The sequence below is a fragment of the Mytilus californianus genome, unplaced genomic scaffold, assembly GCF_021869535.1.
Source record: "Mytilus californianus isolate M0D057914Y unplaced genomic scaffold, xbMytCali1.0.p SCAF_2, whole genome shotgun sequence".
Taxonomy (NCBI): Eukaryota; Metazoa; Mollusca; class Bivalvia; order Mytilida; family Mytilidae; genus Mytilus; species Mytilus californianus.
This window is the reverse complement of record NW_026262668.1, coordinates 92,204,364-92,218,797: the sequence shown is the minus strand read 5'-3', so window position 1 is coordinate 92,218,797 and position 14,434 is coordinate 92,204,364. Positions and strand designations below refer to the sequence as shown.

At 30.9% G+C, this 14,434-nt stretch overlaps 1 protein-coding gene across 3 annotated transcripts in view; it reads right to left on the bottom strand.

Moving 5' to 3' along the window:
• Positions 1-6,422: 6,422 nt before the first annotated feature.
• Positions 6,423-14,434, bottom strand: part of LOC127728481 (uncharacterized) — a 52,138-nt gene continuing 44,126 nt past the window's right edge. For all 3 annotated transcript variants that reach the window (XM_052235881.1, XM_052235882.1, XM_052235880.1), the window contains exons 3-7: positions 14,010-14,076; positions 12,324-12,408; positions 11,840-11,965; positions 8,068-8,119; positions 6,423-7,073 (exon numbers count right to left, since the gene is read on the bottom strand). In XM_052235881.1, the coding sequence (XP_052091841.1) occupies positions 6,899-7,073; positions 8,068-8,119; positions 11,840-11,965; positions 12,324-12,408; positions 14,010-14,076 (505 nt within the window). In that variant the 3' untranslated portion in view covers positions 6,423-6,898. The remainder of the gene's footprint in view (positions 7,074-8,067; positions 8,120-11,839; positions 11,966-12,323; positions 12,409-14,009; positions 14,077-14,434) is intronic.

Here is a 14,434-nt window from a genome sequence, read left to right as displayed (position 1 = left end):
GTGTGAAAGTGTATGGATCTCTCTGAAATTGTACCACAAGGTTCCATATTAAAAAGGGAAGGCTGGGATTGAATTTGGGGTTAATTGGCCCAAACGTTCAGGAATTAGGGGCGAAAAGAGGCAAAAAACAAGCATGTTTCTAGTTCCAGACAATAACTTGTGTTTAAGTGTATGGATCTCTTTAAAATTGTACTACAAGGTTCCATACCACAAAGGGAAGGCTGGGATTGAGTTTGGGGGTAATTACTCCAAGGGAGGAGGGGGGGATTCCAATTTTTTGGGGGGTTTATATTTTTTTTCTTCAAATTTTTTGAAAAGCTTCAAGAAAAAATCTTCAATTGCACAGTATTAGCAAGAAATCTTCAATTGCACAGTATTGCGCAACAGCACAGCATTGCTCAACAGCACAGTATTGCACAATAGCACAGTACTGCGCAATAGAACAGATAGGGCAATAGAAAGAAATCTTCAATTGCACAGTATTGTGCAATATCAAGAAATCTTCAATAGCACAGTATTGCGCAATAGCAAGAAATCTTCAATTGAAAATAAATACAAATCTTTTAACCAATTTCAATGGGATTAATTTAAAGTCTTTAATTTTTGGGGGTTCTAACCTTGTATTAATATTTTGGACATTTGGGCCCCATTTTTAAATTAATCTACATTGAGGTCAAAAGGGTCCAAAATTAAACTTTGTTTGATTTCATCAAAAACTGAATTATTGCAGCTGTATGATATGCTGAATTTTATTGTGCAATTAGATGTTTTGGGGGCCCTGTTTTCAAATTAGTCCATATTAAGGTTTGAAGTGTCAAAATTAAACTTTGTTTGATTTCAACTGAAAATCAAATTTTTGGTGTTTTTTTTATATGCTGAATCTAACCATGTTGTTAGATTTTGGATATTATACCATTCTAGGTAAATTAAATCTCCCATTTCAAATTTTTAAGATCTTTGACCACATTTATTTTGTGTCAGAAACCTATATTATGTAAAAAATTTGATCACAATCCAAATTCAGACAGTATCAAGCTTGAATATTGTGTCCAAACTTGACCCAACTGTTCAGGGTTTGACCTCTGCGGTCGTATCAGGCTGCACTCAGCAAAGCATTTTAATATTGCCATGTGAAAAACTTGCTTATTATGAGTAATAGGATAACTATATTTGGTATGTGGCATCATTGCAAGGTCTACATGTCTGTCAGACACAGTTCACCTGACCTCGACCTCATTTCATGGGTTACTGATCAATGTTAAGTTTTCATGGTCATGTCCCCATCTCTGATACTATAAGCAATAGGTCAACTATATTTGGTGTATGGAATGATTGTAAGGTGTATATTTTTGACTGACAGGTTTCACCTGACCTTGACCTTTATTTCATGGTTCATCATACAATGTTTAGTTTTTGTGGTTTGGTCTATTTCTCAGATACTATAAGCAATTGGTCGTCCATATTTGGTGTACAGAATGATTGTATGGTGCATATGTCTGTCTGGTGGCGTTCATCTGACCTTGACCTTATTACGAAAGTTCATTGGTCAATGTTAAGTTTTCATGGTTTTGTCAGTTTATCAGATTTATTAAGCAATAGATCAACTATATTTGGTGTATGGAATGGTTGTAGGGTGTATGTGTGTGTTAGGCAGGGTTCATTTGACTTTGACCTCATTATTATTCAATTATCATTTTTGTGCCCCCGCCGTAGGCAACAGGGGCATTAAGTGCTACCCTTGTCCGTCCATCCTTCCATCTTTCTGTCTGTCCGTCCCATTTTCATTTGTTTGAAGCTTGTGCAGAGGCATTGCTATCCTCAGACACATTCTTCTTTTATTTATAAACAAGCAAATGAGGCATTTCAGTGTGTGCACTCTTTTTACTGAAAAATTTTAAGAACCCAAAATTTCAACTCTACTGAACTTACCATCAGTGATTAAATTTCTATAGATAGGTGTCTATACAATATGTTAACCTCAGTTAAATATATCTTAAAAGTTGTAAAGAAATTAAACTATCAAAAATCTGCTGGCAACACCAAATTCTCAAAATAACAAAAAAAACATTAAGATATATCAACCCCTGATGAAGGTTCCTTACTTGGGACAGGCAAAAGAATATGTGGCAGGGTTAAAAAAAAAATTTTGCCACAACCAACACTTAAATCTACTGTTTCTGGTGGTGGTATCAACAAGGTTCTCAGATAACATGTTGGCTCTGACCTAGGATCTTATTAGTTGCTATGTACTACACAATGCATTTATCAAAATTACATGTTCACTTTTATTCCATTCATAGTTCCAGATTTATATTCATTAAGATGTCACAAAATAATTACATCAATGGCTTCCAGATGAAAGCATAGATTAATGTGTGAGTAACTCCTCCTACAGTTTTTAATCCAGATCCCTGAAACTTCACATGCAGATTGCACATATATTGAACTCGTGCACCTGCTATACATTATGGAATTGCTTGAGGAATTTTTTTGCCCCCCCAGTTCTCTAACTTAAGTTTGCCTCAACCAAATGTTATCAAACTTATACACAATGCTTATTACCACAAAACACAGATCAAGTTTGAATTTTGGTGGCGTCACTTTAACTGATCTAGAGTTATGCCCCTTTATAAATGGAAAAATTGCAAAATTTTTCATTTCCGTTCTCTAACTTAAGTTTGCCTCAACCAAATCTTATGAAACTTATACACAATGCTTATTACCACAATACACAGATCAAGTTTGAATTTTGGTGGCGTCACTTTTACTGTTCTAGAGTTATGCCCCTTTACAAATGGAAAAATTGCTAAATTTTTCTTTTTGTCATTGTTCAAGTAATTTTTAAAATTGGAGTTATCTTCCTTTGTCCATGATTATAGTTGAATCAACTACAATCAATGCTTTATACAATGCAATGTTTAATTTTGCCTTCCACTGATAAAACACAGATCAAGTTGAATTTGGTTAGTGTCACTTTAACCATTACTGAGTTATGCCCCTTTATAAATCGAAAGATTGCAAAATTTTTAGTTTCTGTTCTGTAACTTAAGTTTGCCCCAACCAAACATGAAACCTATACGCAATACTTATTACCACAAAACTAAGATCAAGTAGAAATTTGGGTAGCGTCACTTTTATTGTTCTTGAGTTACGTCCCTTTATAATGTTGTATGCAAGCGGGGGCATCATCTGTGTCCATGGGGACACATTCTCCATTTATTTCCATTTATTTCCAATTTTTCCAGGCTGATGAACTCCTACAGTAATTAACCTGAAACTTCACAGAAAATTTGCAGACATGTAGAATTTGTGCACCTGCTATTATGGAATTGTTTGAGGATTTTTTTCATATTTTTCTAAAATTTGGAACTTAAAGTCATTTTTCAGGCCAAAAATTTAAAAGACAGTACCATTTATGTGTAATCAACTCCCTCAAATTTCAACCATGCAAGATCCTTGAGAATTTACATAAAGTTTACAAATCATTTGAACTTGTGAACCCATCATTATTTAGTTGTTTACAGTGTAATGTTTAATTTAAATTATATTTCAAAGTGATATAACTCCTGTAAAATAATAGATCAGCATGAGTTTTGAATTTGCCCAAGACATTGCTGAAATAAACTTATGATATAAAATTCATAATAACCCTACAAAAATGTAAGTGTGAGAGTGCTTACAATGCAATTTTATATATAATTAACATTTCAAAGGGACATAACTCTTGTTATGCCCCCACCGTAGCAGAGGGGGCATTATTAAGTTTTACCCTTGTCCATCCGTACGGACGTACATACATCCGTACCTACGTCCACAAATTAATTTCCGTTCTCTAACTTTAGTTTGCCTCAACCAAATGTTATGAAACTTAAACACAATGCTTATTACCACAAAACGCAGATCATGTTCGAATTTTGGTGGCGTCACTACAACTGTTCTAGAGTTATGCCCCTTTACAAATGGAAAAATTGCTGAATTTTTGTTTCCGTTCTCTAACTGGAGTTTGCCTCAACCAGATGTTATGAAACTTATGCAAAATGCTTATTACCATATAATACAGATCAAGTTCGAAATTGGGTTGCATCACTTTTACCGTTCTTGAGTTATGCCCCTTTATAAACATAAAAATTGTTGAATTTTTAGTTTCCTTTCTCTCACTTTAGTTTGCCTCAACCAAATGTTATGAAACTTATACACAATGCTTATTGCCACATAATACAGATCAAGTTTGAAATTGGGTGGTGTCACTTTTATCATTCTTGAGTTCTGCCCCTTTATAAACATTAAAATTGCTGAATTTTTAGTTTCCGTTCTCTAACTTTAGTTTGCCTCAACCAAATGTTATGAAACTTATACACAATGCTTATTACCACATAATACAGATCAAGTTTGAATTTTGGTGGTGTCACTTTTACCATTCTAGAGATATGCCTGTTTACAAATGGAAAAATTGCTGAATTTTTCGTTTCTATTCTCAAACTTAAGTTAGCCTCAACCAAATGTTATGAGACTTATACACAATACTTATTACCACAAAACTCAGATCAAGTACAAATTTGGGTAGCGTCACTTTTACCATTCTTCAGATATGTCCCTTTATAACTTTATATGATATGCAAGCGGGGGCATAATCTGTGTCCCATGGACACATTCCCTATTTATTTAAAAGTTGATAAGCACTGATGTTCAGACTTGTCCAAGACATTGCTGATATAAATCTTTGATGTGAATTTCATAAAAATCTGGCAAGAATTGTACACATGAGAGTGCATACAATTAGAACAGACAGATGCACGGATGGATGGATGAGGGAATTTCTATACCCCCACAAAAATTGAAGGGCTATTCTATATTAATAGTGTATGCTGCAGCAATCCTATGCTTTGCCTTCTGCATCATTTGACACACTAAAAACAAAAATGACAGTTTGGATGTAAATAGTTTCTGACATTTGAAATTTCATTCGATATAGGCCAAAATGGTATGCAGAAATAAGGTTATAACTGTTTTATGCCCCGCAACTAAAAGTTGGGGGGCATATTATTTTATCCCTGTCCGTCCATCCATCCGTCCCATTATGGGTATATAGTTATTCCACATAACTCCTACAGTTTAAATGCTAGGAAGTTTTCACTTTGCTGGCTGTTTGTAATTATATTGAAGGTGTGCACATGGTCAGGGTTTTGACTTTTATTAATATTTGCTCTTTTGGGAGATAGTTGAACTTTTTCATTTTAGAGTATATACTCGCATAAGAGGTGCATAGAGTTTCCGGATAACTCCTCCTACAGTGAACCATAGACCTATGCGCTCCCATGCTCAAATTTTGCATCTGTGGGGGCATCATTTGTGTCTCCCAGACACAATAATATCTCAAAGAAAGTCCTACATTGACTTTGTTATAATACAGATACTTCAGAGTGGAGTGCAAATCACTTTGTCTAGTTTTTATTTGAATGGCACACCCAAAGAATTTTCATGGTAAAATAATTTTCACACATATAAAAGAAGTAATTCTTCAACATTTTTGGTATATATAAGATTTGGGTCTTTTTGATAAGACAAAAACTAATATTTAACTCCCCCAAAAAAATACACATCAAAATCAAAGATAATGATATCCTTATTATATATATATAAACATATATAATAAGGGTATGGAAACTTTTTTTTAAATCGATTAAATCATAAAGTTTTATAGAATTACACATGTAAACAATCTAGTTATAAATGAACAGAGATAACTGATTGAAATGAAATTGACAAATCAAACACACCTACAACCTGAATACATATTATTAAAATAACTTGTAAAACTGGTTTCACAATATTTATATACTGTTCCTACTTTTGACCAAATTATAGTCATTAAACTCACAAAAATCAATGAAACATGAATTTGTGATGATGATGAGTTATATATGGAGTTTTCTATACAGAATTTTCTATTATAGCATATTGACTTGAGGTGATTTGTTCCCTGCTTAACTATTGACTACACCCAAAAAAAGGTGGTACTTTAGCTAATAATTATTTCATGGTTCAGCTACAAGCAAGCTAGCAAGAGATACTACCTTTACCTACACACTCAAGTCAATGTGCTGTAATAGAAAATTCTGTATAGAAAACTCCATATATAACTCATCATTACGAATTCATGTTTCATTGATTTTTGTGAGTTTAATGACTATAATTTGGTCAAATGTGGGTCAGCAAAACAAAAATGGTACAAATTTGTATTTCAAAATGTAAGAATGACAAAGGAACTGTCATGTGTAAATACAGCACATAAGAATAAGAGAAAAATATATATTTTTGATTATTAGATGGTTATCTTAATTTATTTAATTACAATATAACAATAACAAACATTCAAAAATACAAGAACAATAAAACCATAACATAGATGACTGTTGGAAATTTTCATTATTGATTATTTTTATTTTACATTTAAAATGTCACATATTCTATCATATTTTCTTTGTAATACAATATTTTACAAATTATTGACTGCCCTGTAATTTAAACCGACTAAATCTACGTTGTTATTACTGCATGAATAATTAATTTTTAAGAATATGACAATTTTCAAAAAAAAACTATAGTCAATGTTATCTCTGTAAAATAATTTAGTCTACATATCTAAAGTCATGTTTTCAATATAGTGATTTACTTTCAATTAACTTCCAATAAGCTTTTATTACACAATTCTGTAGAAAAAAAAAGCAAAATTGATTCTTCTTTGAAATTTCTAAATTGGATTTTTATACATTTAAATATGCAGGAGTTTGTATGAATTGTAAATAACTTTTTCAAATTTTTAATTTAAAACCTAATTTTCAAAATTCATTAATTGAAAATCAGATTCCTATAAATACAATCTGCGATAAGAAGGTGTTTAATTATCACCGCCTGGACCTTCAGTTATACTAGTTTTTATAATATGTGAAATAACATTCAGTCTGTTGCACAGTAGCTCTTTTTGTTTCAGGAGACTTTCTTCCAGTTGCTTGGCCTGCTCAATCATCTTATCTAAACGTATTGGACACAAATTCTCAAAGTTTTCACTTTCGCTTAAAAAAAAAAATCAACATTGCTTCATAAATACTAAGGATTAATTTGTTTTCAAAATACCAATATAAGAACCTATGTCAATAATAAAACAATTCCTTTGAACTTCACCTGACAATTTAGAAAAGGTTTTTATTCTCACAGAAGTTCCATTACTGTGATGTTAAATACTATGAATCTTCCATGTGCATTAACTAGTTATGTAGCATGATCAAGCTCTATTAGCTCAAACTGCAGATAAACTGAATTTCTAAGAGTGTCTAAAACCATCTAGAATTAAATGTATTAAGCAAGTTAGACAGCTTTCTACCAAAACAAGAACCTATCTACATTTCAAGTCTTTTTGACTGTTCATAAATTATATTCACTCCTTGCTTGTTTTGCTTATAGCTAGACATGTAGCATTATGATTAAAAGCAGGACAATGGTAGATGATTTTAAATATCTTTGACTTAAATGTTCTACCTGTTATAATGAAATATCAAAAAGGTTATGTAATATGCTGTATTATAATGGCAAGGATATGTATGATCTTTCAAGGTACGAAAAAGTTTACACAGCCCTTTGATCACTCAAGAAAATTTGAAATTCATTTAAAAAATTATTCTTGATTCTTCCATTAGAAAAAGAATGGTGAATACAATCCAGGTGATCAGACAGAATATATAAGAAATCATTTCTTAAGGTGTTGAAACAACCATTATTGTTTATATCTTTGTCCTTGGTCTTTTTTGATAGTTGTCTCATTGGTAATCATACCACATCTCCTTATTTTTATATAACCATCTGAAGCACCTTGATGATATTTGGTGGCTCACCAAACATGTCAAATTGTGGATCAGAATAATTTGTATGAGTAAATTGACATGTCTTCTTGCCAAATTTGCGGTATGCATATTAAAAAAAGCTCAGTTGTCTGTCTTGTTAAACAAAAACTATATTCTTATATACCAACTATATCAATTTAATTTCAAAAGATGTAGAAATTACCGGTACCTAAAAGTTTCAGCCCATTGGTTATGTAGCATTTTACTATCCTGTCCAAGATCTGAAAGTAAACATGATAACCATATTTTAACTCAAATCATACTTTAATGGTTTTTTTTTTATATCATTTTCTAAATTACCGTCACTTGCCAAGAGTGATTTTCGAACTATACTATTTAACAAAGTTTGTTCCCCAAATGGCATACCGACTGCACAAGACCCTCATGGGTATTCAAGGTCGTTAAACATCCCCCTAGCACTTTGTATTACTGTACTAGTGGATTTCAATGTTTGTTTGTCAATGTTCTACATAGGAGGAAATAGTAATCAGTGATCAACAAAGTCACTTGTTCATTCAGGGTTCTGTCTAACAGCCTAATTACGATATTTTATTTTTGATAATTAAAGACAAGTCTATATTCAATTTACAATATTTTATTTGTTATAAAATGTAGATAATGTCTAATTATTTGAAACATCTATGGGGAAGGTATGACACTGGTCACATTCTCTTGCTATTGTAAGCTCAATTGGCTCACTTTATAAAAAGGTTCTCTAAGAGGACAATTGAAACCAAACTTGACCCTAATCATCATATCATATGATGCCAGAAATCAACAGACAGGTACGTTTCAATCTTGTCTAGTTCACATAGGTTTACATACGTGTTTCTCAATTGTGCATCTTTTCCATTAGCAGATACAGTTATGAACTTGTTCATAGAAACTCTGGTATAGGTGAATGTTAATGCTTTTGAATACTGTGGATGTATTATTATTTGTGGGTACCACTTTTTCTGGAGTTTGTGAGTTTAGGTAAACAAATTAAAGAATTTAAACGTTCAACCAAGTATGATTTATTTTATAGGCTTGTATGCAGATCTAACCCTTGGCAAAACCATAAAATAAAATATTCACAAAAATACAACTTTTCCTCAATCCATGAAATTGGTACCCACAAAAATTAATTCATCCACAGTTATTACATCAGTTTATATGAAAATTATGGCAAGCCATTTTACTATTTATTTGAACTTCAAGATATCTCATATAATATAAAAGATATCTTATATAATCTAGTTTTGATAAGATATCCTATAAATTTTATATCTCATAAACTTTATAGGATATCTCATATACTTTATAAGATATCTTTTATACTATATAAGATATCTTATAAACTTTATAGGATATCTCATAAACTTTATAAGATATCTCATATACTTTATAAGATATCTTATATACTTTATAAGATATCTTCTAAAGCTTATAAGATATCTTATAAAGTATATAAGATATCTTATAAGGTATATAATATATCTTATAAGATATCTTATAAGGTATATAATATATCTTATTAGGTATATAAGATATCTTATAAATATTTTTATATAAGATATCTCATATAGTTTATAAGATATCTCATATAGTTTATAAGATATCTCATATAATTTATGAGATATCTTATAAAGAAAATTATATGAGATATCTTATAAAGTTTATTAGATATCTTGAAGTTAGAATAAATAGTAAAACGGCTTGCCATAGAAAATTGATCTTTTGACTGACAGAGGGTCCAAGGACACAGTTATCGTCCTTTGGTTTTCGTTGTCTACGAATATAGTCCCTAGTGTGAACAGTGTATAACTTGCATTTTTTTTTGATACACTTTCCCAATTTATTTCTTGATATTTTATGCATGAAATATTAAGTAAGGGGATGAGATTACATGTTAAAAAAATTTGGGTGCTGAATCTTTATGTTAAGTAGTGATTTGGTCCAGTTAAAAAAGGTCAAAAATTAGAATGTCTGAAGCTGTCAACCTGAATTTTAGCCCCCCTTAACACAGAATTGTCAATATTTTGAGTTAGAGCTGGTAGAAGTTTCTATAATTTTGATATTATTTGTATCAATAGTAGTACACTACACTGTAAAAATCTTTTTGAGATAGAGCAGGTGCGATTTTTTTAATTTGAATTTATTGTCTAAAAGAAATGCACTACGAAATAACTGTGTTCTCGGGCCTAAGAGATGAATTCCGTAAATGTAGATTCTGTACTTTGGCAACTTTCCTGAATAGTTTGCTGGTTTCAATTTGTCAAACTCAATAAAAGTAAAGGATTTACATCTTTGTTTGACAGAAATTCTGTTAAAATATCCCATTTTGGCATTATACGGCTGAAATAAGCATTTTAAAGCAGTTTCCATTTTATGCCTAAGAGCCATGCTGAATTTCTATCTGACAGCTTTTTATGTTCCTGATATTTGTGTTTCTATACTTAAATCAAATTTAATTAACCATTTGTGAACTTTGAATCTTAGAGAAAAGTAGATTATCACAGAAAAAATGTGCAGAATATTTGTATTTATGTCCCTGGTTAAACGGCCTATTTGATGTATGTGAAATGTGAAGAGCTTTCTACATAAAATCTGTAGTCCATCACAAATATTTCACTAAATCTTTAAAAAAACACTTTACAATGGTCAGTACACCCTATTCATTTCATATGCTACCATAATTTTCTTCTTAAGGATAGTAAGTGGTTCAAATATATGCCATTTGAGACTAAAACTACATGCAAGTTTTCCATTGAAAAGTGAAAAACTGGTCATCAGACCATACTGTCTGCAAAAAAAAGTTGAATTCAAGAGTCCTTTTGCAATTAGACTTCTTGTATCATAACATCTTAGCATAGAAATGAGCAAAAAGTAACAAATTTCCATTTCTTATAGCCTCTGTGTGCATTTGTATATGTAAATATGGGCTATGGCCTAAATCGACTCTAAATAATTCTCAGTCTTACATAGCCTAAGACCATTTTATACTCATGTGGTATGCTTTTTGTAACTTTTCTTTACATTCAAAGTACATTTAATATATATGGAAGAATAATGTATGGTTAAAAAACTTCAAAAACTTCAAATTGGTTGAAAAAAATGCATGTTTATGTAAGGCTTCCCTTAATTCAAAAATCTCTATTTTCAGGCACAGGCTCATATAAATTTGACTTTTGAATAACTGTGATAAATCTGATAAATCAAATGAGTGTTCCGTTGCTTTAAATACTTATTATATTATATTCAAGAGCATTTAAAAAGCAAATTTTTGCAATATTTAAATTTTTTAGGCCAAAATCTTGACAGTTGAAAATTTTTGATTTAAACGTCAAAAATAAACATCCAAATTTCAATATTAAAATGACCCTAGTTTCTATAATATATATCCTATGGCCATGAAACTTGGCCAACTATCTTATAATTTCCTAAACTTAAGTCATGCAAAGTTTTATTAAAATTGGTCAAGTCTTTCTATCCTATTAGGTCCAAGGACACAGTTATCGTCCTTTGGTTTTCGTTGTCTACGAATATAGTCCCTAGTGTGAACAGTGTATAACTTGCATTTTTTTTTGATACACTTTCCCAATTTATTTCTTGATATTTTATGCATGAAATATTAAGTAAGGGGATGAGATTACATGTTAAAAAAATTTGGGTGCTGAATCTTTATGTTAAGTAGTGATTTGGTCCAGTTAAAAAAGGTCAAAAATTAGAATGTCTGAAGCTGTCAAACTGAATTTTAGCCCCCCTTAACACAGAATTGTCAATATTTTGAGTTAGAGCTGGTAGAAGTTTCTATAATTTTGATATTATTTGTATCAATAGTAGTACACTACACTGTAAAAATCTTTTTGAGATAGAGCAGGTGCGATTTTTTTAATTTGAATTTATTGTCTAAAAGAAATGCACTACGAAATAACTGTGTTCTCGGGCCAGAGATTTACCTTGTACAAGTTCTGCCATACACATCATTGACCTGTCTTTGGAATCTTCATTAAACTGAGCCAGACCTTGTAATGATGTTTCACAGTGAATATCTTCTGCTTCATAATGTTCTTGGTATTCTGGTTCTGAACATATAATGATAAGTGATTTTTATCATGTCTGGGTTACAGTTCTGTTACAAGTTCAATGTTTCTTCAAATGACTTGCCGGTATGCACCAATTTTTTAACATTAAAATTAATTTTTTCATCCCACTGCTCATAGCAAAGGTAACTTTGTAGATATGTGTGACAATTAAATGAAGAAAACCTTTTTGACAATTTTGAAATTATATTGCATCCTTCTGACTGAAACTCTAAATTTTCCAAGATTTTACCACTTTCAGAGTCAATTCTGCAAAATTTCACTGATACAAATTGCAAAAAATGAGACTTTACCTGGCTTTTGATGATTGTATATTTCAAATAATTATATATATATTTACCTTCTTGTGCATCATGTTTCTGTTGTCCATGTTGACTTGAGGTCAAAGGTATGTCTGGAGTAGCTGGACATAAAAAGCCATCTTTCTATAAAAGAAATTACAACCACTATTATACTGTTTCAATTAAATAATATCACTAAATCTTACTTCAAATCAAGATGAAAGGTTGAATTCTTTAAAAATTGCAGTTTGTAAAAAGAAATCAAATATTCTTTCATTTCAGTTATTAATTGGATTTTCAATCCGAGTACTACCAGTAGAATTGTTATTAACATTTCTTTCAAATTCCAAGACAGAAATATGAAGTGGTCATATACACAAAAACTATTTGGTTTTTACCAAGGTGGACCACTTTGGTGATCTTCATTTTGGACAAGGTCATCCCAGAGACCTTTAAATGAATATTTGATGGTTTTTAAGGAAGTCATATTTAGGAGTAAGAGGGAAGATTGGTTAGCTTGAATAAGCAAAATATGTCTGGGTTCAGTGAAATGTCTTCTTGCAGACTTTTACATTGTGATTTAGCAAAAGATATGCTCCAGCGTATTGGTCTGGTACACAGCATTGTTTTGAAATAAATAGATATTGTATTGAATATGCATGGAATATTTACCTATGTATGTTGTATGTAGCAAGAAAAAAAATATGGACGCCTCAATACACAAACATTCTCATACTCCACTTGGCAGATAATATTTCTACTTAACACATTAAATATTTTCATGTTTATTATTCAAATAAAGTATTAGCTTGTTTTAATAAAATGTAGATTAAAAAAAAATGTATTACATTTTTGTATTTTAAATTAAAAATGGAAAACATCAAGGATATAGTTTGATTATAAATATGGTATGAACCAATGGAAAATATGAGGTGCAGATTTAGTCAAAATCATTGTATTTAAGGAGCTTCAGAATTATTTTAGGACCTCCAAAATTCGAATTCAGGGTATCCATAAAGCATTGATGACTCCTGAAATAATTCAAGATCTCCATTATTCGATTTTAAGATATCCAGAAATCATTTTCAGGATATCTTAAATCAAATTATTTATTTCAAAATCTATAAATAATTTGATTTCAGGATATCCTGAAATAGATTTAAGGATATAATAATTGTGGACCTCTATAAATAATTTAGGGTATCCATAAATCCAATTATGGAGGTCATGATATCTAGAACTATGGAGGTCCTGAAATATTTCAGGATATCCTAAAATGGAATTATTGAGATCCTGAAATACTTCAGGAAATACTTAAATACAACAATTTTGACTAAATCCACACTTCATAAGAAAAACTTATATATTTATGAATTGAAAATTTGAAGGATTTTTGTTTTAAAATGGACCTTGCCTTTATGAAATCAAACATTTTGTAAAAGAAATAAAGACCCATAACTCAAGTCAAAATCTGAAAGGAGCTGGTCTTTAATGAAAACATTTTGTAAAAGATCCTGTTCAGGAAAACTAAGTTATCTTTGCAGGTGCCCTTAATTATTAGATTTAATGTGTTCATGTCAAATAACTCTAGACCAATAAATGAAAAAAAACTGCACAATCTTAAAAGAACCTGTCTTGGTAGGACAAACAGTATGTTAATGCAAACTTTATTTAATAAATGACATGCCCAGACAGACCAATAGTATACCATAATACATCATCAAAAAGGATTAAGTTATTATTACATCAATCTTTCTTTTCTTTGGAGAAATAGAATCTTCAGTAGTAAAATCCTCTCCAAATGATACTTCACTGAAAAATAAAGCAACTATGAAGCAAAGAAAGCATTAAAATAGGGTACCAGAAGACCAGGAAAGAACACTGTTCTTTTGATATGTTTGATTGTTTCATTTACACCCACTGAATGTCCTTACTTCTCCAACCAGATTATTGAAATTGTTTTATTTTGTTCTATATTTTCACTCACCAGAAAATCTTCTTAGTGAATAATATTTCCAAGCTGATAATTTTTGCTTTTTGAAGTTTGTTTCTACTACAGTATTCCAGAAAATAGGCAAAAATGAAAAAATCATCGTCATTTATGGGCAAAAACTGTTACAAGAAGTCGTCTGACAGTTTTGAAGTAAATAGACAGTAGAATGAGCTGAAC